This window comes from Panthera leo, chromosome F3 (assembly GCF_018350215.1).
Source record: "Panthera leo isolate Ple1 chromosome F3, P.leo_Ple1_pat1.1, whole genome shotgun sequence".
NCBI classification, from domain to species: Eukaryota; Metazoa; Chordata; class Mammalia; order Carnivora; family Felidae; genus Panthera; species Panthera leo.
Genome location: NC_056696.1, coordinates 34,876,604 through 34,901,450, shown reverse-complemented (window position 1 = coordinate 34,901,450; position 24,847 = coordinate 34,876,604). Strand labels below are relative to the sequence as shown.

The 24,847-nt window shown below is 51.7% G+C and overlaps 1 protein-coding gene across 1 annotated transcript in view; it reads right to left on the bottom strand.

The window, feature by feature from the left end:
- Nucleotides 1–24,847, bottom strand: part of PLXNA2 (plexin A2) — a 207,689-nt gene that overhangs the window by 164,446 nt on the left and 18,396 nt on the right. The window contains exons 2-3 of the mRNA XM_042924603.1: nt 17,518–18,784; nt 11,087–11,269 (exon numbers count right to left, since the gene is read on the bottom strand). Of these exons, the coding sequence (XP_042780537.1) occupies nt 11,087–11,269; nt 17,518–18,750 (1,416 nt within the window). The 5' untranslated portion in view covers nt 18,751–18,784. The remainder of the gene's footprint in view (nt 1–11,086; nt 11,270–17,517; nt 18,785–24,847) is intronic.

Below are 24,847 nucleotides of genomic sequence, written 5' to 3'. Positions count from 1 at the left end.
CTACCACCCCCCCAGGAACCTTTGCCCTGCCAGCTCTGAATGGGTATGACTGGCACACAAAAGATCCCAGACAGCATCTTTGAAGAAGAGCCCCGGGGCTCCTAGGGACGCACGGGTGATGGGCTGAGGCCCCACGCTTTACACGGCAGCTCTTGGCCTTGTCAGCCACACTCCTTTGTCTTCCCTTCAGAAGGCTCCCGGCAAACAATGATGCCTGGAGAAAGGGGAGTCAGCTGGGGACTGCGTGTGGCACAAAAGCCTGCCACCCCATCCATTGTGGCCCAGGCTGAGATGGGTGGGGAGGGGGAGGAGGAGGCCTGAGGGGGTGATACAAGGCAGCGTGTGCCGAGGTGACAGCTGCCGTGTCCCGGGTTTCCAGGGCACTTTTGCTCGAAGGAGTGTAAAAGCATTGGCCCTTCCGCTCTTCTCTCGTGCATCTTCTCGCATCGCTCTGAAGGGCAGGTGGTAGGTTACAGATGGACCAACGGGCTCGAAGAGAAGACCGACAGGGTGCTAAAGCTAGGGGTTAACAAGGCACAGGTCTGGAGCCAGATCTGGACTCACATTCCAGCTGTCCGCTAAGTAGCAATGTGACTAAGTAGCAATGTAACTCTGTTGGGCCTCAGTGTATTCGTACGGAAAACAGACAGAATATTCAACCTTCTCTTACTAGGGTACTAAGAGGCTTAACTGAAAAAAAAAACAAAAAACAAACAACACTTAGCTCAGTGCTTAGCACATAGTAAGTGCTAAAGTTATAACAGAACCTGCCCCCCCCACCCCCCAATAAAAATCCCACCCAAAACGTGGCATGTCTAGAGAGGACTAACATGTAAGATTTGAGACTCCCAATTCAGTGTTGTTCTGATATGCCAGAGCATCTCAGCCCCAAGGCAAGCATTTTGTGGTTAAGTACACCTCCTTGCTGGCCAGGCTCAGCTAAGGTCCCCAAGGCAGTGGAATGAGGGCTCCTGGATGCTGGTCACCGCCCCTCCCCTCTCCCAAGTCAGGCCTGGGACAGAAAGCGCAGCTAGACTCTTGTCCCCAAGAGAATGACCCCATAGGTTCTGCTCAGGGAATGCTTGCCTGGCAGGGAAAGGCGGAGGTTAATCTGAGGTTTCGTGCAGAGGGAATATTCTTCCACATGACAGAAAGAGAAAAGACCACAAATTGGAACTGAAGTCCCTGGATTTGAGTCTTGCCTCTGATGCTAAGAACCTGAGTGATTTTGAGCGGATCATGTCACTTTTCTGGGCATCAGCTGTCTCATCTATAAAACATAACAATAGCTATCTCACCCACGCGAAGTCTGGAGGCTGGACCAGTCTCTGAGGTCCTTTCCAGCTATAAAATCAGGACAAGATTCTTACCTTGCATGAGGGAGTCCACCTTCTCCCTGGGGGCCCTGCCCCCTGCTGGGGCCCAACTCCTCCCCCCTCCCCCTCCCAGGGGCTGCTGTTCTCACCCACCCCTGAACTGTAAAGGTGAGGATCCCCAATTTGTTACTAAGGCCTGTCCTTCCAGGTGAAATGGGGACACCTAGCTGGTGGCAGTAACTTTCAATTTAGAAAACCACAACATGGTACAGGAGTGGAGGCTGAGCAGGACAAGCACAGAGACACGCACTCCTGAGGTTCTGTCCTACCTTGGAGCCTACAGACCTTTCTAGAGGCCATGCTAGGAGGGGCATGGAATCTTAGGAAGGGCCTCAAAGGACAGAAACTGAGATCGACCTTCACCACCTTGTGTCTCCATGTATTTCCTGTTTTTCTCAGCACACGATAGAAGGACCCAGGGTAAGAAGGCAACCAAAGTTTAAGCAGCTGCAAGAGTTCAACTTCCTCATCTTGGACTGTAGAAGTGACCTAGGTATATGCTGGGCCCACCTCCATGTGAAGTATTTGTAGCCCCAATTCCAGTTCCCACATCTTCCCTTGATTGACCCCAGAGCCCCGAGCAAGCCCTTAACCTCTCTGAATTTCAATATCATCATCTGCGACAGCGCAGAGAAATATCCCGACCCTTCCTGTTCATCAGAAAATGTTACAGGATTAATGAGCTAATAGAATCCAAGGGGCACCGGGCCCTGGAAGAAAAGCATGGTGATAGCACAGAAGTAGTAGCAGGAACACCCGTGTGAGTCACATTCATAGCAATAGCAGCAGCAATGGCTGCCATTTTGATTAAGCACCTACTATGCATCGGGCTCTGTAATCGGTACTTTACATCTGTCATCTCTGATATGCAGAGACATCTTGCAAGACAGCATCAGTGGACCAGTTGAGGAAACTAGGCGCCCCCCGTCCCTCCCCTGCCCCCCCAACTCCATAGTTAATCTGAGGCAGGGGGTACAGCACTAGGATATTGTGGTCTGCTTGGGAGCATGCAAAGGACAGAGAATGGCTCTATTCTAGTTAACTCTGCAAAGCGGCAAGAGCAACCAGCCGCTTCCCCCGGCCCCGCCCTGGGGCGGGGTCAGTTCATATTGTTTGGTGAAACTCTCGGAAAGCTCTCACTGGTGACTAATGCAGCTGGGTGCCAATGTCCAACAGGATTAGATTAGTTTGGCTCAGCTGGTCTAGTCTTCTAAATATTTTTTCCCATGACTCAGGGCTGGGAGGAAGGGGGCAGGATTCTCTTCCTCTATCTGACCTTGCAAACATGTCACTAAAAAAGGAGGCTGATGTGACAGCTCCACTCCCCCCCCAAGGGAGTCAGACAAGAAGTGGGATTTGGGGGAAGCCTCAAAGATGTTCGTAACAATAACGCAAAGCACGGTTATGCCAAGCGCTATAGTTTAAACGCTTTTTCATACACGACTTCGCTCAGTCCTTCGGACGACTACGCAAAGTGTTTCTTACTACCCCCACTCCACAGAAGAAATAAATTGAGGCTCGCAAGTTAAGTAACACCAGTAGTGATATTTAAGAGCAAATATTCTCGGAGAGCCTGGGTGGCTCAGTCGGTCAAGTGTCCAGCTTCGGCTCGGGTCATGATCTCGTAGTTCATGGGTTCAAACACCCTGTCCAGCTCTGTGCTGACAGCCAGAGCCAGGAGCCTGCTTAGAATTCTGTGTCTCCCTCTCTGTCTCTCTCTCTCTCTGCCCCTCCCCTGCTTGGGCTCTCTCTGTCTCTTTCTCTCTCTCTCTCTCTCAAAAATAAACAACAAAGGGGCGCCTGGGTGGCTCAGTCGGTTGAGCGACCGACTTCGGCTCAGGTCACGATCTCACGGTTCGTGAGTTCGAGCCCCACGTCGGGCTCTGGGCTGATGGCTCAGAGCCTGGAGCCTGCTCCCGATTCTGTGTCTCCCTCTCTCTCTGCCCCTCCCCCGTTCATGCTCTGTCTCTCTCTGTCCCAAAAATAAATAAACATTAAAAAAAATTAAAAAATAAAAAATAAACAACAAAAAAAGAGCAAATATGCTCAAACCTGGCACGGGGCTATACACGGATTAATTCGTTATGCTCTATTTTGTTCTACTAGCGCTTTTCCTCTTCCTAACATAGTATATATTGTGCTTACTTTTTAATTAATTATTTTTGGTCTGTCTTCCGACAGTAAGATATAGACTTCAACAGGACAGACATTTCTGACACTTTTGTCCACAACTGCAGACCCGGAAAATGGCACATAGTAGGTACTCGCTCATTTATAGTTCAGGAATGAATCATTTCACTTCGTCCCCATCAGACTCTCACAAGGCAAATACTGTCACTGCTCACACTTTACATGAGGACACTGAAGCTTAAGTCAGGACTATAGCCCACAAGCTCATACACTCTTCCTATGCAAATCGGTTTCTAACCTGCAGGCAGAACAGACCAGATGGTCCCTGGAGGTCCCTTCCAACCCTGAGATACACGTCCCATGTCCTGTATCGAAGGGCAGGCAAGGCTCACTGGCCTCAAAGGATGCGCTTTGTATTTTCCTAAAGATGAGAGCTCTGCCCCTTAGCACATTGGCCCCTTAAATTTTCGGTGGAAACTATGTGGGTCACCCGGATTCTGTGAGCTTGAATCATTTCCCCTTCCCCCACCTCGGCCCTGAAACACAGTTTCCTGTGTTTCACCTGTCCTGAGATAAAGCCTTGAGCTCCAGGGGCCCACTCTTGGATTGCCAAGCAGCCTGCTGAATACACAGCCTGATGCCTGCTCCAGGGACGGGCCAGGACTCAAGCATACATTGGAGCTGCACAAAAGGAGCACAACATAAATGAATCTGTAGCTTCTCCCCTTTCAGAATGGCTCCGGGAGATCAGGACTTCCTTCCCCGGGGTCAGCTGGGGCTCTGGATAGAAACCCACGCCCCCTCTCTCTCCACCTGTCATGGTCAAGCGGAGGGATGCGGTGGCCCGGGGTGGGGGTGTGGGGGGATTCTGTAAAAATATGCCTCCTTCCGGGTGCCGACCAAGTGCTGCTGTTCCCAGCTTTCAGAAGACCAGTTCTTGGGACCCAAGAGGCCTATAAAACAACAAAACAAACAGCGCGCTTGGCGGTGGGAGCCTGGGCAGGGAGCCAAACTCATTACCAGGGATGGGGTGGTGAGCTCAGAGCCACTACCCCGGCTCTTCCATGCAGGCTCTGGGGAAGTGGGCGAGGGTGTCTGCCCCACACTACCCCAGCCCCCAGCACTGCTGGGATGCCCGAGGAGGGGTAGGGCGTCGGGTTGGCCGTCACGAGGGCCAGGAGAGCCGAGGTCTACCAGAACTGGACCCGCAGCCTTGGTTGTTTACTTGATCCGGGGTTCACACTGAGAAAGGAGTGAATCATTTCCACTCAGAGGAACGAGTGGCTATTGTTTGGTGGGGCTGGCACAGACAGAAAGGCATGTTTCTCAGCTTTTCATCCAATTTGGCCCTCTGTCCACCAAGACGACTCCACCCCACGAGGAAGCCAAGTAACAGGTTCGGAACTTCTGTGTGTTTGGGGAGGATGTATGAGTGCCAATGTCAAGATTGCCAACGGAGGGGCCGTAGAACCTTGGGTGGGATACTTAATATCTCCGTGGCTCAGTTTTCCACATCTGCAAAATGGGGCAGAGATGTAGGGGCCCGTGGCCACACGCAATTGAAGTATTTCCAGACAAAAAGCAGAAGAGTATCTTGTAACTAAGTGTTATCAAAAACACTAAGTGTTATCAAAAAACTGAGCAGTCACCCTGGAGCTTAGGAACGTTATTACTTTGGTGCTCTCGATGGATTCTCTCCAGCGCCTAAGCCGCTCCTGCAAAGGAGCTTCAGTTTTCCTGGCTTTGCTGAGCAAACCGTTTGTGAAGTTGGAAAAAGAAGAATGGGATCGGGACGCCGGGGCTTCCTGTGGGCTGCGGACTGGAGACCTTGGGTTGGTTGGTATGTCCCTCAGGGAAAGACAGAATTTTCCTCAAGAATTTCTCAGGCATTTCCGCGGCCATGCTGGTTAGCTAATGGGAAAGGAGGTGGTGCCAGAAGAGGCCAGGGCTCTCCCCAGAACTTGAAGAGGGCTAAGTCTCTGTGGATTTCTAAAGCCGTCCGAGAATCCTATAAACAGAGGGCTGGCAGGATGGGGGCAGGGCAGTGGTTACCTGGGCCTTTGCACCTGCTCCCTGCTGTCAGCAAACCCACATCTGATCCAAAGGAGGCAGATGGCTGGCCATGCTATTCTGGGCATCTCCAGGCAACAGTATAAACACGGTCCCCTTCTTCCACCCCGGTCATCGTCTCTGAGAGTACCGCCCACCCTCGTCCACATGTCCTTTTCAGACTCTTTTCCCTGTTACCCGCCAGCAGCTCTCCCGTTTTCTTGACTCCTCATCCCGCCGCCACCCCAACCCCTGACACATCCACCAGAGCATAGCTTCCTTCCCTTGCAAACCGGCCACATCAACAGCAGTCACTCTTGGCATCTGGTTCTATCCCAGTCGGTGCAAATGGGGGTCTGGCGTGAAGGCGGTTCCCAATACACGGGAGCTAAATTTAATGAGCACCTAATGTGTGAGAGATGTTGGATCTGACCACGGGAAAGGGTGACGTAAATGTGAAAAAGAGGGTCCCTGTCCTTCAGGGTCTGTGAATCTCAAGATAAGTGGACACATTAGTAGCTGCTCCCATGTCGGATGCCGTCAGAGCAAAATTACATGCTGTGAGGGGTCTGAGGAGGGTGCTATCCACAGTGCTTGAAGGGGCAGGGTAAAGGACACTTCACCAGCCCCTGAGGAGCAGGGGAGCTTTCCAGTGGGGACAGAGAACAGACAGCCAACAAGGCTGTGTAAGGCCCCGGGGCTGAGGGGCTAAGGGAGACGCGCGGGGATATAAAGCTGGGACTGAGGCAGGGAGACAAGGAACCAGGACTCTGCTCTGAACCTGGAGAGAGTCCTCCCTCCCACGTCCTGGTAGCTTCGGTCTCCTCAGCCTACCTCCTGCCCTCCTATGCCCCAGGACTTAGGCTCGAACTGCCTCCTGGGCTCCTCCCTTCCAGCTGGGAAGTCCTAATCAATGAGTTTGCACTTCCTGTGGCCTCTATGCCTCTTCCATCTGCTTCGACATTAGCTCCCTGCCTCCCTTCTCAGTCTAGACTCTCAGCCTGCCCTTAGCCTAGGGGCGGGGTGTCATCACAGTCCGCTGTGCCCCCTCCCCGCCCCCCACCCCGCAGAATATCCTGCTTTCCCCTCCCCTACATCTCGCCCCAGGCCTGCCCTGCCCTGTCTGTGCCCAGCACCTCTTCCTGGATGCTGAGGGCTTTCTGCTACATTCTGGGAGCAAGCTGAACCCAACCTGTGACTTCAAAGCCCACACCCAGGGTGCCTTGGCTTCCCTCTCTTTGTGCTTCCTCTCTGCCACAGCCTGCCCTTCTACTGAGGGAGTCCGTGGAATAGTCGTGGCATAAAGGTCACGTGGTGGCTGCAGGAGCCCCTCTACAGCATGCCTGGTCGGTGACTGTCCAGTCTCTGCTTAAATATTTCCACTGCCTGGGGGGCCTGGTTGGTTGGTTGGTTGGTTAAGCAACCGACTTCGGCTCGGGTCACGATCTCACGGTGCGTGCGTGCGAACCCCGCGTCGGGCTCTGTGCTGGCAGCTCGGAGCCTGGAGCCTGCTTCGGATTCTGTGTCTCCCTCTCTCTCTGCCCCTCCCCAGCTTGTGCTCTGCCTCTCTCTCTCTCTTGAAAATAAATAAAACATTTAAAAAAATATTATCTCCACTGACTGGGAGATCATTCCCTCTTGAGTCAATTCTCTCCATGCTGGGACAGTTTTGGCTACCAGAAACTTCCTCTTTATAATAAGTACAAATGTGCTTTATTATAACTCCTGCCCGTTGGTTCTATTCTGCCCTCTGGAGCCACACCAAGTCAGTCTAATTGACTTTCCACAGCTTAATGGCTAAGCACGCAAACTGGGAAACCAGATGAAGGTTCAAATCCCGGCTCTGCCATTTACTAGCTCTGGGGCCTCAGATGAATGCCTTTACCTTGCTTGGACTCTATTTCTTCATCTGTAAAATGGAGGTGATAACAGCACCTACCTCATAGAGTCATGTCAACATTAAGTGAGTTAATAGATATAAAACTCTCAGAATAACACCTGACACATAAGTGCTCAGTAAATTATATTATCTGAAGAAAGCTGGTTTGCTTCCTCCTTCACTCTTCTTTCCTTGAGTTATTATCCTCTTAAGAATATTCTTCACATAGCCTAAGTCCAGCATGTCTCATGACCTGGAAAGTCTTCTCCCGTTAGCGCGGTGAAGACTAATTAACATCAAGAAAGCTGCATCACACGGTTGGCTCCCTTGACCTTGGGAGTCAGCAAAACCCCCAAGATCCTTTTCACTTGGTCTTCTCAGGGCCAGACTCTCACAGCGCTCCGCCTTGACTTTCCCCTCACCAATCTCCCAAACCCCTCTGTGCCCTCTAGACCTTGCATGCACCGGTTTGCACCTTCTCAGGGCGGCACCTCAGGTCTAGCACGCCCTTCTCTCTCACCCATTGGTCAATTCATTCGTTTTCTGTCCCGTTCGGTCTTTAAGCAAATTCTGCTATTCCTCCTCTTCAGTAAAGGCTTCAAGGTTGGTCACACTTCCGTGGCTGGTTTCTCTGCCATTGTTCCATCCCTGGGGTGAGTCACGGCCTGTCTTATCACCTGTGATGCACTGACCCTTAGCCTAGGCCGGTATTGCACACCTTGGTTTTGAGGTCTCCTCTTATTCTGCCTGTTCTGTCCACGTGTTTGTGACTCAGAAGGCAGGGGCCTAGTCTGGGATGCTCTGCGTCTAGCGGAGGACGGTACATGAGCAAGCATGTGACAGCACATAAGAGCACCTCATGGTCATGCTACTTCTGGTGAGTCTCCACTTCCTCCACACGTCCCCACACAGGGACATCCTGTTCCTATGGCTGCACTGGATGAGGGCCGTCCGGCGGTCTGACAGATGCCTGGTCAGGCAGGGAAGAAGTGAGCGGTTCTGACGCACCCTGCTTCCCTCCCCTCTCCACGCTCTTAGCTCGTTTCTTTTTTCCTTTATTTTCCTTCCTGTGTTGAAAGAGCTATGGGGTTTGGGCCACGGTAGAGTTTCCTGGGGACATTCCACAAATTCCTCATGGGCTGTTGCTCTGGAGGGAGTGAGGGCAAGTGGGTGGGTAAATGGGAGGCCAGTGGGAGCCAGGGTGTAAGTATCAGGTGCCTCAAAGGAGCGTGGGTGGAAAGGAAGGGCGGGCTGCACAGGAGAAGGAGGGGTGTTATGAGCTCATAGAAACAGCCAAAGAAAGGCCAAGTGAAGGCTGAGAGGAGCAGCCAACTTGCAGGTTGGGACAAGCCGTGGGCAGCCACGCCCCTAGCCTTGCCCTTGAACCCGCTGACTTGCCTCCGTGGCGACTCGTCTGCCGAGATTCCAACAAGGCCAAGAGAACTTGGCTAACTTGGGTGTGTGGCTTGGAAAGCTGCCCCAAGCAGCCCCCTGTGTGTACAAGACGTACAGAGATAGGGGAACGTCGGCACAAGGATCGCTTTGCGTCTGGCTGGATCGTTCTTGCTTCATTCGGCCCTCGTCCGCCCGTTTGGCAAATGTCCATTCCTTAAGTCTGACCCGGGACCGTCGAGAATGGGAGCACTGGTCCCTGGCTGACCTCCTCAACAAGCCTGGGCCTGAAGGTTGTTCTCATCCTCCCTCCCCGTGCTCTGTGGCTGCTTCTTTAAGTAAAAGGGGGTGTCAAATGGACTGTCGGGGCAAGAAGCAACTTGTCCTGGTCTCTATGCTTGGGCAACTCACTGGTTTTCTCTGGGCCTCAGTGTTTCTGCCGAGCTATGTGCGTACTGGGCCGGACGATATCCCAGATGTCTTAGAATGGTTCTATTTTTCAAAAGCACTTTCAGGGCCTCTCCCCTGTGTAAACACTTGGTGCAAGAACCGGGCAGAAGGAGGTAAATAAATACGAATAGAGCACGACCCCTGGCTTGCACAGAGCTTTCAAGAGAATAAAGGAGACCAACAGTCACACAAACGATCCAGAACAGGGAGGGAAGGCACCGGAAGAACAGGGGAGGAAACGGAACACCAGCCTGCGTGTGGGTGCCGCTGGCCCCCAGGAAACCTTTGTGCGATTTAGAAAAAGGCGGTCTCTGTGGGCAGATGACTTTGTAAGAGGAGCTCTTCTGGGTGGATCTTTAGACCTGAGGGTGCATGGCTTGACAGAGAGACTTCAGGCTGCATTTCAACTCCCTGTAGGCTCCTCGGCCCCACGCTCCCAAGCAAGGTACTCTCCACCTGGCTGAACAGGTAGATGACCCTGCAGGGAAGTCGCCAGCCTTAGAGGTTCACCCTCAACGCTGCCCAGTGGAATATGCCACTTTTAAATCTCGGTAGAGTCTCCTCAGGCAACTCCCCGCTCCCCCCATTCTGGGACGGCAAGTGGGGGAACCACACCCATACTCTCTTCCCTGTGCCTAGAGGGCAAGCCAAGGTCCACAGTCCCAGGCAGAGTAGGGGCACAGGACAGAAACAAGTGACAGCCTCTCCACAGAGCGAGAAAAGGGTTAAAGGGCCTTGGTATCAGGCGAACCAGAAGAGGTCTGGAAAGTTCAGCACCTCCACACAAACCTAGACCTGTTTTTCTCACCTTCTCTGAGCTCAGCACAAGCAGAAGGCGGAAATTCTTCCTCAGGTTCCCTCCCTGCCACCCTCCTTCCACATTCTCCAAAGACATCTCTCTCCCTAGGCTCTAAATGGATTAGGGGGAAAGGGCCGCAGGGGTGACGTCAACATCAAAGCATGAGATGCGGTGAGGTCTTGCACCCACAGGTGGCGGGACTGGGGAAAGGTGGCAGAAGGGTAAGCTTGGGAAAAGGGGATTAGCTGGGACCGGAAAGAATGTGGCTGCTGTAATCCCACATAATGAACCAGACGGTGCTTCGTCTCTGCACCCTAAGCGCTAGACAAGCAGGCACAAGCTGCTGGTTTCAGCCTTCCGTGCTGCCGGCCCCAGCCAGCCAGTGCCCTCCAGCTGGCAGAGGGGCCCAGGGCAGGCATGAGATAAGATGTCGACTTCCTCCTGGCAGCTCAAGCCTGGCGCGGGGAGTGGAAGGGCGGGGAAGAGTCTGTGATCGTGGGAAGAGGAAAGGCAGGAGAGCGGTAAGTCACCCAGCCACCCCAGGCCATCATCAAAGCAGCACGATCCTTTGCTTGGGTCCTTGGATGTGGGACCCATGACCTGCTTCAACCAGGACGCAGCAAAGACTTCTGACCAGTACAATCAACTCTATAAACTGTGGGAAGGGATGTGTGAGGTGGGCGATTCAAAATACAGATGGTCAAAGCATCGGTTCTACTTGATTTGGAGATAAAGGATGATTCTATTTCCCTCCCTTCGGGTGATGTACCTTCCTAATCCCGTGAAGTCTGGGCAGTACCGAAATATGCTCACGTTCCCTAGACACTCACTCACTAATGACTGGAAGAAGCAGCTAGAAGATACGCCACAAAATTAACCCCTACCTACACACCCCCATGCTAACCCCCCTGCCCAAGAAAGGGAAGAGTTGCCTGTGTTAAATGTCCACCAACAGCAACCTTCCAGAAGAGGCTGGAAGGCATTGGCGTGTCTGGGTTCACAGACTCTTACCTTTTTCAGCTTGCCACTCTTTGTCCCCACAAAAACCACGCTGTAGCCATTGTAAACGTAGGAGGCCACTGAGGTCATGCGGTCCCGGCTGGTAGTATACAGGGTCAGTCCCTCCACTGGAGTCGAGCCTCCGAGAGGCTGGTTGATGTCCAGTCCACAGAAGTTGTCATCAATGGGGACGGGCTGGAGGGAAGGGAGGGAATTGGGGTAAGTGACAGCAGAAGTATGGCAGAGTCCCTATACGAGCCCGCACCCAACCACCAGCCCTAGGGCACAAGGCCTCAGAGAGGTACAGACACGGGGTTCAGGAACCTAACATACGCCTCAAACAAAAGCATCTCACCAACTGACTCGCAAATCCCACGTTGGCTCCTGCGAAACCAGAGAGAAGGATCCAGAGCCTTTATCACACTATATTGTAGCCACCCATCTACCCTTCTGCTGAGAGATCCAGGGGCAACTGGGAAAGCTGATTTCGGGCACTCATTTTCTGATCATTTTAGTGTCCCTGCAGACCATACCATTGTATAGGGATCCTGCTCTTTAGACAGAGGAGATTCAGTCTGGAGGCAGCATCGTAGGATTTCTACCAACTGGAGAGGGGTTCTTGTTTGTGTCTTGGGCTGCAAGGTCTCCCTTTAGGCATAAGGAATTTTAAGCCATTCAATTATTCACCCCATGCTATACTGGGGATAGAACGAAAAGGGTCATCAAACATGGGACAGGCCCTTATGCCTTGGCAACGTTACTTAAGTCACATAGACCTCAGTTTCCTCATTTGTGATACTACTTGACCATTTTTCTGAGGAGCAGACGAAATAACCTGTGCAGCAGAGATTTTGTTAAATTATACAATTTCTACTGTTGTACATGATAGGTTTTCAATAATGTTCATGTAGATATAAATAAAAGATAATTCTACAGGCGATATTCTTCCCATTACCAGGTTTTTGAAGGGACTGGTGGTGTGCCTGTATAAAGAGTGTCTTTCAGGAGTGTCTGCACCGGTCAGTTGGGTAAGCATCCAACACTTGATTTTGGCTCAGGTCATGATCTCTCAGTTCATGAGTTCGAGCCCCACATTAGGCTCTGCAGTGCAGAGCCTGCTTGGGATTCTTTCTTTCCTTTCTCTCTGCCCCTCCCCTGTTTGTGTGCACACACATACTCTCTCTCTCTCTCTCTCTCAAAATAAATAAACATTAGGGGTGTCTGGGTGGCTCAGTCGGTTGAGCGTCCAACTTCGGCTCAGGTCATGATCTCACGGTCCGTGGGTTCGAGCCCCACGTCAGGCTCTGTGCTGACAGTTCGGAGCCTGGAGCCTGCTTTGGATTATGTGTCTCCCTCTTTCTCTGCCCCTTCCCCAATCATGCTCTGTCTCTCTCTGTCTCTCAAAAAACTAAAATAAAACGTTTAAAAAATTAAAAATAAATAAATAAATAAATAAATACTTGTTTTTAAAAAAAGAGTGTATTTCGGTGGACACTAGAGCATCTATGAAAGACGATCACCCTGAACAAATGAAAGAATAGCTTAACCCAAAGGGGGAAGACCTGAATTCTAGCCTCTGCCTTGCTGCTAAGTGGCTGTGTAAACTTGGAACAGTCATATCCTCTTCGGGGGTTGGGAACACGGGATATTAAGTGGATTATTTCTAAGATCGCATTCAGTTAACAAAAAAGACCATGCTCCTGGAAGAGGGGGGCTGCCAAAGGGTTTGTCCTGCCTGCACAGCGCCTAGCCTGGGGCTAGGCCAGGAGGGGCCTCCGAGGCACCCCGGTTGACGCACAACCAAGAATCCCACGGGCAGAGGCTGCAGACTTTGGGCCAGAAAGAGCCCAGAGTCTTGCAGCAGCTGTTCCTTCTGGGTCTGAACAGGTATTCCGGAGAGGGGGAAGGAAATGACTACTGTGGGAAACATAGAAAGCATGAGGGAGAAACCTGCAAACTGTCTCCGGCTTCCTCCTCTCACCCTTCCCAGGGAACAGCAGGCTGGTGCATCACTCACTGACAGTCTATTTCCTTGGAATAATTGGTTTATGAGCTGGGGCATGTGATGGCTAAAATAGGGACTTCCCTTCCATTCCCTTCTCGGATCCAACGGGAATAGAGACTCGCGCCTTGTGTTTCCTTGGTGTTCTGTAGAGGGCTGATACTGGTAGGAGGAGCTGCCCTTATGTGTGTGTGTGTGTGTGTGTGTGTGTGTGTGTGTGTGTGTGTATGCATTCTTTAGGAAAGGGACTGATATTCTGGTTAAGGATGACCTTGAACAACTCTAAATAATGGGGAGACCCACACAGCAGAAGGGATAAGTTCCTCGAGAAGGGAGCAAAGCAGTGGCCTGCTGGACAGCTCACAAGGGATGACTGTGTGCATGTCTAACTACAGTGGCATCACGCTGGTGGCTTAAAATCAGCTGTGGTGGGAGTATTTGCACCAGGAAAATTGGCTAATGCTTCTAATTAAGTGTCCCCCACCCACCCAGACTGCCTGCAGAGAACCAGCCATTTAATATTTATGAGCACATCACTAGACCGAATGATGGAAATGTCTAGTTCCCTAGAAAGTCAGGTTGCAGGAATCAGTTGCCACTTTTTAGGTTTTCCACTTTCCTTTCTCATCCCTACACCGTAGGCAGCAGGTACCCTGGTAAGACACAAGAAATCTACATTGTGGTCCTGTTTCTACCACTAATTAGCCATGTGACTTTGGTATGTCATGGGCCCTCTCTGAGCCTCAGTTTTCTCATCTATAAAGTGAAAGTATTAGACCAGGTGATGGTCAAGCTTTCTTTAGTCCTGAAAGTTCTTGATTCAAGGCTTTAGCTTCCTTTCCACAAAAGGGCTGGTAAGGCTGCAGAGTCTGGGCACAGGCATAGCCCAAGCCAGTTTCTGAGTAATGACGACAGAAGCAAAAAACCTTGCCAGTGATTGTGGATTTCTCTTTATCGTTCCTGATTCTAGAATCTCCAGAACTGTAAGGGAAATGGTTTTTTGAGTTTTTGTTTTTGTTTTTTGGGTGTTTTTTTTCCTGAGCCCCTGGAGTTGGCTGGTATTTCTTTCTCTCTTCTCTAAATTGTCAGGTGTTTCCAGACATCGGAAGCCCCTTTATCTTTGCCCAAATGGTGACAGCTTGAACTACGGCTTTCCTTAGCAGCAGCATGGCTAAACAGAAAGAGCTTGGACTCAGAAGTCATATGGGCTGAACTGAACTCAAACCCCTGCTTGGTCATTTATAGTTGTGTCGATTTAAGCAATTGACTTCATCTTTGTGAGCCTTTGTTTTTCCATCTGCCAAAGGGGGATGATCCTCTTTGCTTCATAGGGTTATAGTGAGGATCAAATGAGATCAAATGAGATGACACTTAAATTGCCCAGCTCAGTCTTCAGTACATCGCTTCCACTCAATGAGTGACAGCCCTCTTCCTTATCCCTTTTGTAGGGGCAAAGCTCAAGTCCTTCATCTGAGAGCTCCATGCTAGTCCAGAGACTATGTTAAAATTAAGCCCTGGGACCACAGTTTCTCTCACCAATCCTTAACCCTCTCCAAGGCCACCAAAGATTTCTGGATGCCCAGGTCTGGGACTCCTTAGATGATAAGGATTTTAAGTGGCTCTTCTTTCAGCTTCCCTGCCCACCATGCTGTAAAGTTTGCACCAGATGAGTATGATTTTCAGGGGTGGGGCAGGGGGGCTGATGAGGGGCTGTTCTTTGAGGCCCTGGTCCCGCCTACTGTCACCTCTCTCCCAGTGCCTTTGCTGCTCTTTGGTCACTAGCCCGGGCTTGTCTCTCTGCAAGCCACTGGAGCCAGAGAAGGGTGGTGGCTTCCTCTTCCCTCTGGCTCAGAAGCAGGCAGGAATCAGCGGTTTCCTCCTGACAAGGCCCCCTCTGGGCAATGGGAACCAGGCAGGACTCTGCAAAGGGGGTTAACCCTTGCATTCCCTTTCCGCTTTTTCTCACTGGCTGGGGACCCTAGGTTACAGAATTTCAGGGCCGTAAAGAACTCTGGAGATTATCCAATTCAACGTCCCCATTTAATAAAAGTGAAATAACAGCAAATAACTGTTTCTTTGTTATTATGGCTAATATTAATGATTATAACTTCCATTTACTGAATGCTTATTAAGTGTCAAGGATTGCACTAAGGATTTTATGAACATTTTCTATTTGATCTCCATAATAATCATACATGAGGGTATTATTAGCTCTGTATTAAAGATGAAAAAAATACAGCTCAGACCAGGTACATAGCTTGCCCAAAGTGATACAGTTTTGAGTGGCAGAACTGATTTTTAAGTACAAATCCGTTGGACTTCAAAGTCTATTGTCCTAACCACTATCCTATCATACCAAGCAAATGATGCTGTGAACAGAAGCATAGACTAGGCATGACCTGTCTTCTTGCTTTAAGAAGTGACTTTTGGTCCTAACAGTAGGCTCCCTCGATTTAGGATACTCAGAAGGCCATATGGGCCCCTTGGTCTCAGATTTTTTTCCCCAGGCTGCAGATCCAAAGTCTGCAGCACTTTGCACAGAAATCTATCTTAGCACTTGTCACACATCACAATAGTTAACTAATAACGGTAAACCTAACCTGGCCCTAATCTTTGTGATGTATTATCTCATCGGATCAGCCCATGAGGCAGGCGGTATGAGCCCCATTTCGCGGATGATAATGTAGAGATGTTACATTACTTCTGAAGCGAGGAAGTGGCACAGATAGAATCTGAACTGTGATCTTTGTCTCTGAAGTCCAAGCTCGTAGCCACTATCTCCCTCTCTTTATCGCTCCCTTTCTCTCTCTCTCTCTCCCACTAGATCATGAGATATTGTAAGAGTAGTTATCACATTGTTTTATGTTTGCATCCCCAGTGCCCAGGACAGTGATAGGCACTCGGAACATATTTAATACCCTCTTATTAAATGGTTGGATGGATGGATGGATGGATGGGTGATGGATGGGTAGAGAGGATGAATGGAAGGATGGAGAGAGGGATGAATGGATGGATGGATAGATGGGTGGATGGGTGGGTGCTGAATGGATGGAGGGAGGAATGGGTAGGCAGATGGATGATGGATGGATGGATGGATCACGGTGGTGACCGCTTAGATGGCATCTTGACCCTCTGTCAGGACAGTGTTTGCCACTGATGTTTTTACATATGTTGTCCTCAGGTCTGGATCCTGAGCCTCCCTTACTCTCTTCTTTTCCCTTTGTCCAGACTCCTGATTCTTCTTCCCCAGTCTTCAATCTACCAGTCAAGCTTGACTCCTTTCCTGCTCCTCTAACTTACATATCCATTTGCCTCCTCGGCTCCCTCACTTGTCTTCCCAGTGGCCCACAGAGCCCTGCATGTGGACGATCTGGTCCCCGTCACCACTGGCCGGCCTCATCCCCTACCACTCTTTCTCCCGAATGCTCTCTACTGCTCCTCACACACTCCCAGCATGCCTTGAATTCTTTGTTCTTGCTGCTCCTTCTCTGGAATGTTTTCCCTAGATATCAACATGACTCACTTCCTTACCTTCCTCAGTCTTTGCTCAAATGCCACTTTTCCAATGAATCAACCTTCTTGGGTATTGCCTCTCCTTCTTCCCTACTTTATTTTTCTCGACAATAATTACTGACCTCTGACAGACAACACACCTTATGTATTTATTTATCTCACTGCGCTCATGAAAGATCCACGAAGGCAGGGAACTTTGCTGTCTGGTTCACCACTGAAGCCTGCAGTGCCTACAACGGTGTGCCAGGTATGATGCAGGCACTATACATATACACACATACACACATACACACGTACATATGTGTATGTATATATATATATATATATATGCACACACACACATACATATATATATACACACACACATATATATGTATATATACATATACACACATACATATATAGATATACACACACATATATACACACACATATATACACACACACATATATATGTACATATACATATACACACATACATATATATGTACACACACACATATGTACACATACATATACACACATACATATATATATGTACACACACATATATATGTATATATACATATACACACATACATATATAGATATACACACGCATATATATACACACACATATATATGGACATATACATATACACACATACATATATATATATATATATATATATATATATATACACGCACACACATATACACACACATATATACATATCAATCTAATGACTCAATGGATCAACAAACATGCCCCAAGTGTCTGGTATAGGTCAGACTCCGTGTTACTGGTCACAACCAGATAACAGGAACTTGAAAACCTCTCTCATTTCAGACTCCTGCTGGGTACAACAGGGTGTGCAACGGCGCGCCGGCAGGAAAGAGGCTGCCGGGACCACGGATGGGGACGAGAGTGAGGCGAGCGCCTCCTTACCGCCTTGGTGCACTGGACATCCTTCCCCAGCAGCCAGTTGAGCTCCAGGTTGCCCTCGCCCTGGTAGCAGGACTGCAAGCGCTCCTTGATCTGCCGGTTGATGGCCCGGATGGGGAAGGCACAGAGGGCAGAGTCGTCGGGTGGGTGGTGATACTGCTTCTGGCCTTTGGAGAAGATGGCAAAGAGCACGTCATCCTGGCCGCTGATGTTGAAGGCCTGGGCCAGGGAGTCCCCGGGCTTGGCGAGGTAAGCGGCCTGCAGGAGGCGGTACTCCACCCCGGCCCGCGTGCAGCCGAAGGGCAGGGACACGTAGGAGTGGAACTTGGGGTCGTCCTTGCAGAGGCGCACGATGCGGGACGTGTAGAACAGGTCCCCCGCCGAGTTGATGGCCACGCCCTCGGGGGTCTCCGGCTGCACCGTGAGGAAGTAGACGAAGCCCCCGCTGGCGAAGCCGTAGATGTAGAAGATGTCGAAGTGGGAGACCAGGGCCAGGGTGTCGGAGGGGATCTTGATGAGGGAGGAGACGAAGTCGCTGTGCAGCTCGTAGTCGAGCATGGCGGAGGACTCGGGGTCGCGGGGCAGCTTCCTGCTGGACAGGGTCGGGAAGTAATCCTGCTTGCCGTCCACGGCCGTGCCGATGAACAGCTTGCCGTCCTCGCCGTCGGAGCGCACGATCACGCCGTACATCGTGCCGGTCTTGTTGACGCTGGACAGGTAGTGCTCCTTCTTGTGCGAGGGCTCCACCAGGATGAAGAGGTCGTCCAGCCGCAGCAGCTTGCACACGCCCTGGTAGAGGCTCCCGCAGGCCAGCAGGCGGTTCTCCGAGTAGTCGATGATCAGCAGCTTGTTGACGTTGTTGGTGAGGGTCAGCACCTCGCTGCAGGGCTGCACGATGAGGGGCGGGTAACAGGACTTGTTGTCCTCTTCCGGCCCCGTCTTGTGAGCCACCTGGATGGTCAGGTTGCCCGTCAGCTTGTACACCCGGTTGATGGCCCCCACGTACACCGCGCCCGTGCCTCGGTGGACGGTCAGGTGGTTGAAGGTCCAGTCCCGGTTCTCCGAGTGGAAGGTGCTGAACTGAGGCATGCCGGCCGCCCCGGGGGCCAGCAGCACCCAGACCACAGAGAGCAGGACCACAGACCAGCCGTCAACCTCTGCAGCCCGTGGCCAGGGCCTCCTCTGTTCCATTCTGAGTGGGGCGGGGACGAGGACACAGATCCTCTGGGTTCTCATCTACTCCACCTTCCCGGCCGGCCCTCACATGATTCTGGAAAACACAAGGCAGGGTGGTCAGACTGAAAATAAATCCTGGGAAGAGGGAATAGGATGGCTTGACCCAGGGTCCCAATCCCGACTAGCTCTGAGTCTCTTCCTTCTGTATTTTGGTTTTTCTATTTTTAATATACTTTCCCCCTCTTTGCGATGTTCAGGGAATCCTGTTACTATTTTGGTCTCCAGCCTTTACGCTGTAAAATACATTTTTTTTTTTTTTTTTTTTACTTTACAAAGCATCTCTATTTCTGTTTTCTTAAGACATCGTTTTTTATCTCAGAGAGGTTAAAAGACTGCTTAAGTTCACCCAGCCGGTCGATCCCGGCATCGGCACTAAGGCCGGTCTTCCCTCCCCAGATGTCACGGCTGTCCTCTCCCTGTCGAGTGGAAATCTCGCCTGTTTTTTAAAAGCTTGTTTAGAAGGCCCTCTTCCAGGCTCTCCAGGTCAACTACTCCCAGAGTCTGATACCGCAAATAAAATTCCTTCTTATTTCAGACTTCCAGCCCCTCACACGCTGCATTTCATTACCTTCTCGTGCTCTGTGCTCTACAGGGAAATAGAAGAGATGCTCATCCTGAAAAACTGCTTCCCACTGCCCCTCAGCCTCATCCTCTCCAGAAAGAAGAAGCCCTGATGGTTAGCTGTTAGAACTTGTTAGAAAAATGAACCACACAGACACTGTCAGGACTGGGGTTTCCACATGGACCATTCGGGAGCCTGAGGAGCCCCAGGGAGCAGGGTGGATCCCTTCCACCCTGCTTTGGGATGGTGGGGGCGGGGATGGGGGGGGGGTCGCTCTGCCTCTCCGGTGAGCAGGTGGCCGGGTCGGGTGGAACTTACTTCAACTTCTGCTTCTCTGCAGGAGCAGCACGGGAGGAGCCAGGCCTCCTTGCGGAGGGGGACTGGCTACCTGAGTCCCGCGTTACCTGCCTGGGCAAGAGTTCTGGGTTTGGAAAATGTGGGCACAAAGGGAGGCGAGTTGAGGATCAGCCTCATTCAGCCACTGCTGGGGCCCCGTGACTGTTTAAGGATTCGCGAAGTCAACGCCAGGCCTCAGCCTGTCCTGTCTGAAGCCCAGTCGCCCTCCTGTCCTGACTCCTTTGCTCCTTTTTCTCTGATCCCCAAGCTTTAAAGCTTTTTCTGTATTCTACGGAAGCTGCCCAGAAGGGCACGGTGGGGCTCCTGTGGAGAGCTTCTAGACTCCCAGGCAGAGGATGAGAGAGTAGAGCCTGTCCCATCTCTAAGCACCGTCTCTGACTTCTAGGGACAGGGACAGTGGCTGAAGCAGCAGGTGGCAGCAGCAGGAGGAGGCAGCGAGCTGTCTGGCAGACAAATCTGTTCTCCAGCTGGACAGACTGTCCAGCAACCTTCTCAGGCAAGTCCAGACGGAACTCTGGGCTCAGGGGGCGGCAGGAATGGAAACACCCGTACCAAGGATGGAGACTTTGCTCCAAGGCAGCTTAGGAGCGTCACGTCCCCTTCGGCCCCCTTAATCTGGCCGGAACGGGTTAGAATCAGAACAGGCGCCACCTTGGAAATCCGCACAGCGTTCGTTCTGTATCTTTAGAAAGGCCCCTCCTCAAGGCCCGACAGCCACCATGGTGCCAGAGGGAGGCCCCACCTGACGGCCCTCTTCCAACCAGGCTCCACTGGGGTGCTCTGGGGTGACTCATGAGGCCCCAGGCTTCCTTGGAAAGAGGAAGGCAACAGCGGCATGAGGCCCAGGCTGACCTCAGCGACTCTGACACAGCCCTTCCGGCCCCACGCGCGCACCGGCAAAGCCTCCTGACAGACAGAGCTTTCGGTTTGAAAACCAGAGGTTATTTTTAGCTGCGTCCTGGGGCCAGTAGCAGGACGTGAATTCCTCAAGAGGAGCCGTGGAAAGGAAATAACAGAATGCTCACGTTCTCCAGCCGGTTCCCGGAAACTACGCGAGACCATTCCGAGCATGTCCCCGTCTCTGGGTAGAAAAGCTCCTTTGGTTTCAGGCGGAGTGCGGTCTCCCACCAGGAGCTGTGAGGAGGGTGGTTAAGTGTCACCGCCCTGCACATGGGGTTTGGTCTTTTAGAAAGTGTGCTCTGAGACACCCGGGCACCGAGCTGGTGGGCGTGATGCTCTTGCCTTCTCCACAACACGCCCGCACATACACGGTCAGCCCGTGGCAGGAGGAAGAAGGTTCTGGGAGCAGAGATAACTTCAAAGGACACGGTGTGAGGTTAAGATCAACCACCTCAGCCCCCTGCCCACTATCCACGTGAGGCAGTGTGAATAGGGAGTGGCTTTTGTTGTTAGGCAGACTTGGGGGACACATCTGGGCCCCGGGGCAAGTCAAGTCTCCCGTCTCTTTCTGGCAGACTGGGGGCGATTATAGAATCTACCTCTAAGGTTGTCATGAGAGTGAATGAGATGGCACGGGGACCTCTGAGCACGGCGCCCGGCGCACGGTGAATGCTCAACCGGTGTCAGCCGTGATTATTATCACGGAAGCCTCTCGAGGAGACTGTGTTTCAGGAATCCTGCCAGAGCTCTTGAGCTCCGTTATTTGTTCATATTCTTCCTTTCCATGACAACAAACATTGCGGGTAGACCTCTGAACCCTGGCTCTCTCTGACCCAGTGAAGCCTGAATCGCGGGAAGGGAATGGATCCACGGTGATCTTCTCTATCATACTATTGCACAAGTCCCAACATAGCTCTCTGCAACCTGCAGGGAGGCTGGTGGAGGTGCAGAATCCTGGGAGCTATGAAGTATGAATGGGAAAAATGGCCCGATGCCTAGAAGGTATGAAGTCATGGGGCAGGAGGAAGAGCCAGGGATTCAAATCCTGCCTGTGTCACCCAGGAGTACTATGGCATTAATCTTGTTTGGCATCTCCCTGAGCCTGTTTCTTCATCTTAAAATGAAGGGGGCTTGAATTAACCAGTTTGTAAGATCTCTTCTTTCAGGTGAAGTGACACCTTGAGCTTCTTTCCTTTTGCTCCTAGAATGTGTAATTGAGACTGAGGTCCTTCCAGGCTCCCTGGTAAGGCTGCTTAGGCCAGGAGTTCTCACCAGACCGCCACAGTGGGCTTTTCCCTCCCGTCCCTCAGTCAGCATCTGCTCTGGGACAGACGGCCCCTAGGGCCTGTGATCTGGCAGCCGTGGGCCCTGGTGAGCTGGGGTTAAGAGGAGGCACGATCTGCCGTGCAGGGCTGGCCAGGGGACGTTCACAGTCCACGTTGGGAGTGTGGCTTTCACAAGGACAACAGACTTAACAGCCAAGTTGAGAGCTTCCGTCTCTCCATGCCAAGGCTGGTTATTACCAGGTAGCCATCCCAAAGGGGGGCCCCGCTCGCAAGGATTGAGTCTCCTGTCTGAGTTCAGCGGAAAGCAGAACGGTTGTGCCTCTGGTGACGGGCAGTGTGCTCTAATGGTTAAATGCGTGAGCTCTGAACTCAAGATGCTTGGATTCAAACAGAGCTGACAGCTGTGTAAACCTGGTCAAGGTCCTCAGCCATTCTGTGATGCTATGTCACTATCTACACCACATGGGATTAGTAGCGGCATCTACCTCATCGGATTATTACAAAGAAGTCCGTTAACACAGATAAAGCGCTTGGAATGACGTCCAGCCCGTTGGAGATGTTCGAGATACATCAGCCCATGCTATTAATAATTTATTTGTCAATATTTCCAGCTCTTCTTGAACGCCATCATTCCATGATCGGTCTTAGAATGAAGTTTCCATCCTCGGTTTGGTAGAAACCAGTGAGCATGTGCCTATGACTTGGGGACCCTAGCATTTCTTCCTAACCCCAATTGTCTGATGTCAACCTCGGGAGTTTTCTCTCCATGATGCCTCCTTCTTCCTGTCACCTCTCTCTCTCTCTCTCTCTCTCTCTCTCTCTCTCTCTCTCTTCCTCTCTGTCTGTTTCTCTCTCTCTCTCTGTGACTGTTTGTGAAGTCACTTTGCCACATGCATTCTCAAGAGGCGAAACTTGCTTATTCTGTCTTCTCCCCAACCCTAGTCCCAACCAGGATGTGCGCTCTATCAGCCAAGCCCGCGGAGACACCTTACTCAGAGCACTCCTGACGCCAAGGAGAGGCACACTTGCCTCTTTGGGAAGCAAGTGCCACTAAATATTTTATTTGGAGGGCTTGATGACGCCCCCCCCCCCCCGTCCCGATCAGGATTCAGGAGGCAGGTGTTGGTGACAGGCAGTCGAGGCATCTAATACCTCCCAGACCCGTTGCTGTCAGTGCCAAGGGCAAAGCAGGGAGGAGATGACAATCAGACACTCGCTGCTCAGTTCAGGGCAGACTCCCTCCTCCCTGCCTCCCTGCCCCGTTGCCTTTTTTGGGACACCTGGGTGCTCACGCCTCTGTGGGCTCACTCCGCCTCCCTTATTGCTGAAGGAGCCAGTAGGAAGAGGGCTTACAGTCGGGATACCTTTTTTTTTGCCGAACTGCGTCAACCTTCCTGGTAGAAGATCTCACCCCTGGGACCCCTCTGCAGCAACACCACCGCCACTATCTCCATTTTACTGGCACGGCCACCACTTTGGGACCACCACATCGGCATCACCGGCATCATCCTGCCGGTGACATCGTTCCTAACAATAATGGCAAAAGGTGCCCGTAATTACAACTGCACCGAGCAGGTGGCTCACACAGCCAGGATGGGGACAGAGAGAAGGCACACGTGGCAATGAAGGCCGTGCAGTCAGAGAAGGAGTCAGCCGCTGTTCCCGGGCTGCCCTTCCAGCTCGTTCCTCGCCCGCGGCAGAGCGAAGTCCGTCCTCTCTGCCAGCTCTCCCTTCTGAGGAGGAGGGCCCGACACGCAGGGAGCGGGGCCTGTGCTAAATGGGATTGTAAGATTGCTTCAATCCACTACTTTTCTTTCTTCTCCTTCTTCTTCTTTTTTAACAAAGAAACAAAAGCCCACGGAAAGAAGACAAATTGTCCACTGTGACCCCAGATGAGTCAGGGACAGGCTGGACCTGGTGACAAAAAGTCTAGTGCTTCCTCTGCTGCAGGTGAAAGGGTCCTGGGGGTCATATGTGTTCTGCCTGGAGACCGCCCAGTTTGGGGGAGAGAAGGTGACTCTGCTGGTGGCAGTCCCGTGAGGGGCCGGCCTGAGCCTGGCCTGGGCGAGGAGCGGGTACAGGGGGCAGGCTCAAGGAGGCCAGGGATTGAGGGCCGTGGGGGGTGAGAAAGCCACCGCCCATGGCTCCTTTCTGTGTCGGGAGAATGACCTCTTCTGACCTATTCTAAGCCTCAGCAGTCGTCACATGCAGGAAGGGCACCCACATTGTGACTTGGGGGCTGTGGTATCCCATGCCACATCCCTCTGGGGGGTAGGTGACCTCACAGACGGGTCAGATGTAGTCTCAGCCCAGGAAGCCCCTTCTTCCCAAAGAGTTAGAACTGCAACAGGAGAGACTGAAGTTAGATATTCAGGGGGACATCCCATCTGGAGAGGACTCCTGGGCTTCCTGCCAAGGAGCCTGGACTTTTCTAACAGTGAATTTTCCCCACCGCTGTCCAGGAATACATTTACCCAGAGGCAGGGGACTGGTCCCAGTGACCTCAGAAGGCTCCTTTGGGTTTAAGACTTCTATGAATTCAGGTCTACGAAGATAAAAGGTCTACGTGTGAGATTCTGGGGCCCTGGCTCGTTCCCTGTGGCGGCACGATCTTGAAGGACCCGTCATAATGTCATCCGCACAGTCATACATGCAAACATCCTGAGTGTCACTCTGTCTAACACGGACCTCGGAGGTAGTCCAGGCACGTTGGGTAGCACAAGGTGAGCGAGAGGGCGAGCGCAAAGGCCCCGGGTAATGCCGACAGCTGAAAGGCCTCAATTAGAGTAAAAGGAGCTATCTGGTATTTAAATAATTATTAGATTGAAGGAATAATCATGGGTTTGGGCTGATTTTTTCCCCACTGTCACCCTGATGGCGTCTATAATATTATTATTCAAATGCCCATGATTCTCATTGAGGAGAGACCCAGAGAGAGAGGAGAGAGTGGGGGAGGGGGCGGGGAACATGGAGGGGCGGGAGGGAGGCTCAT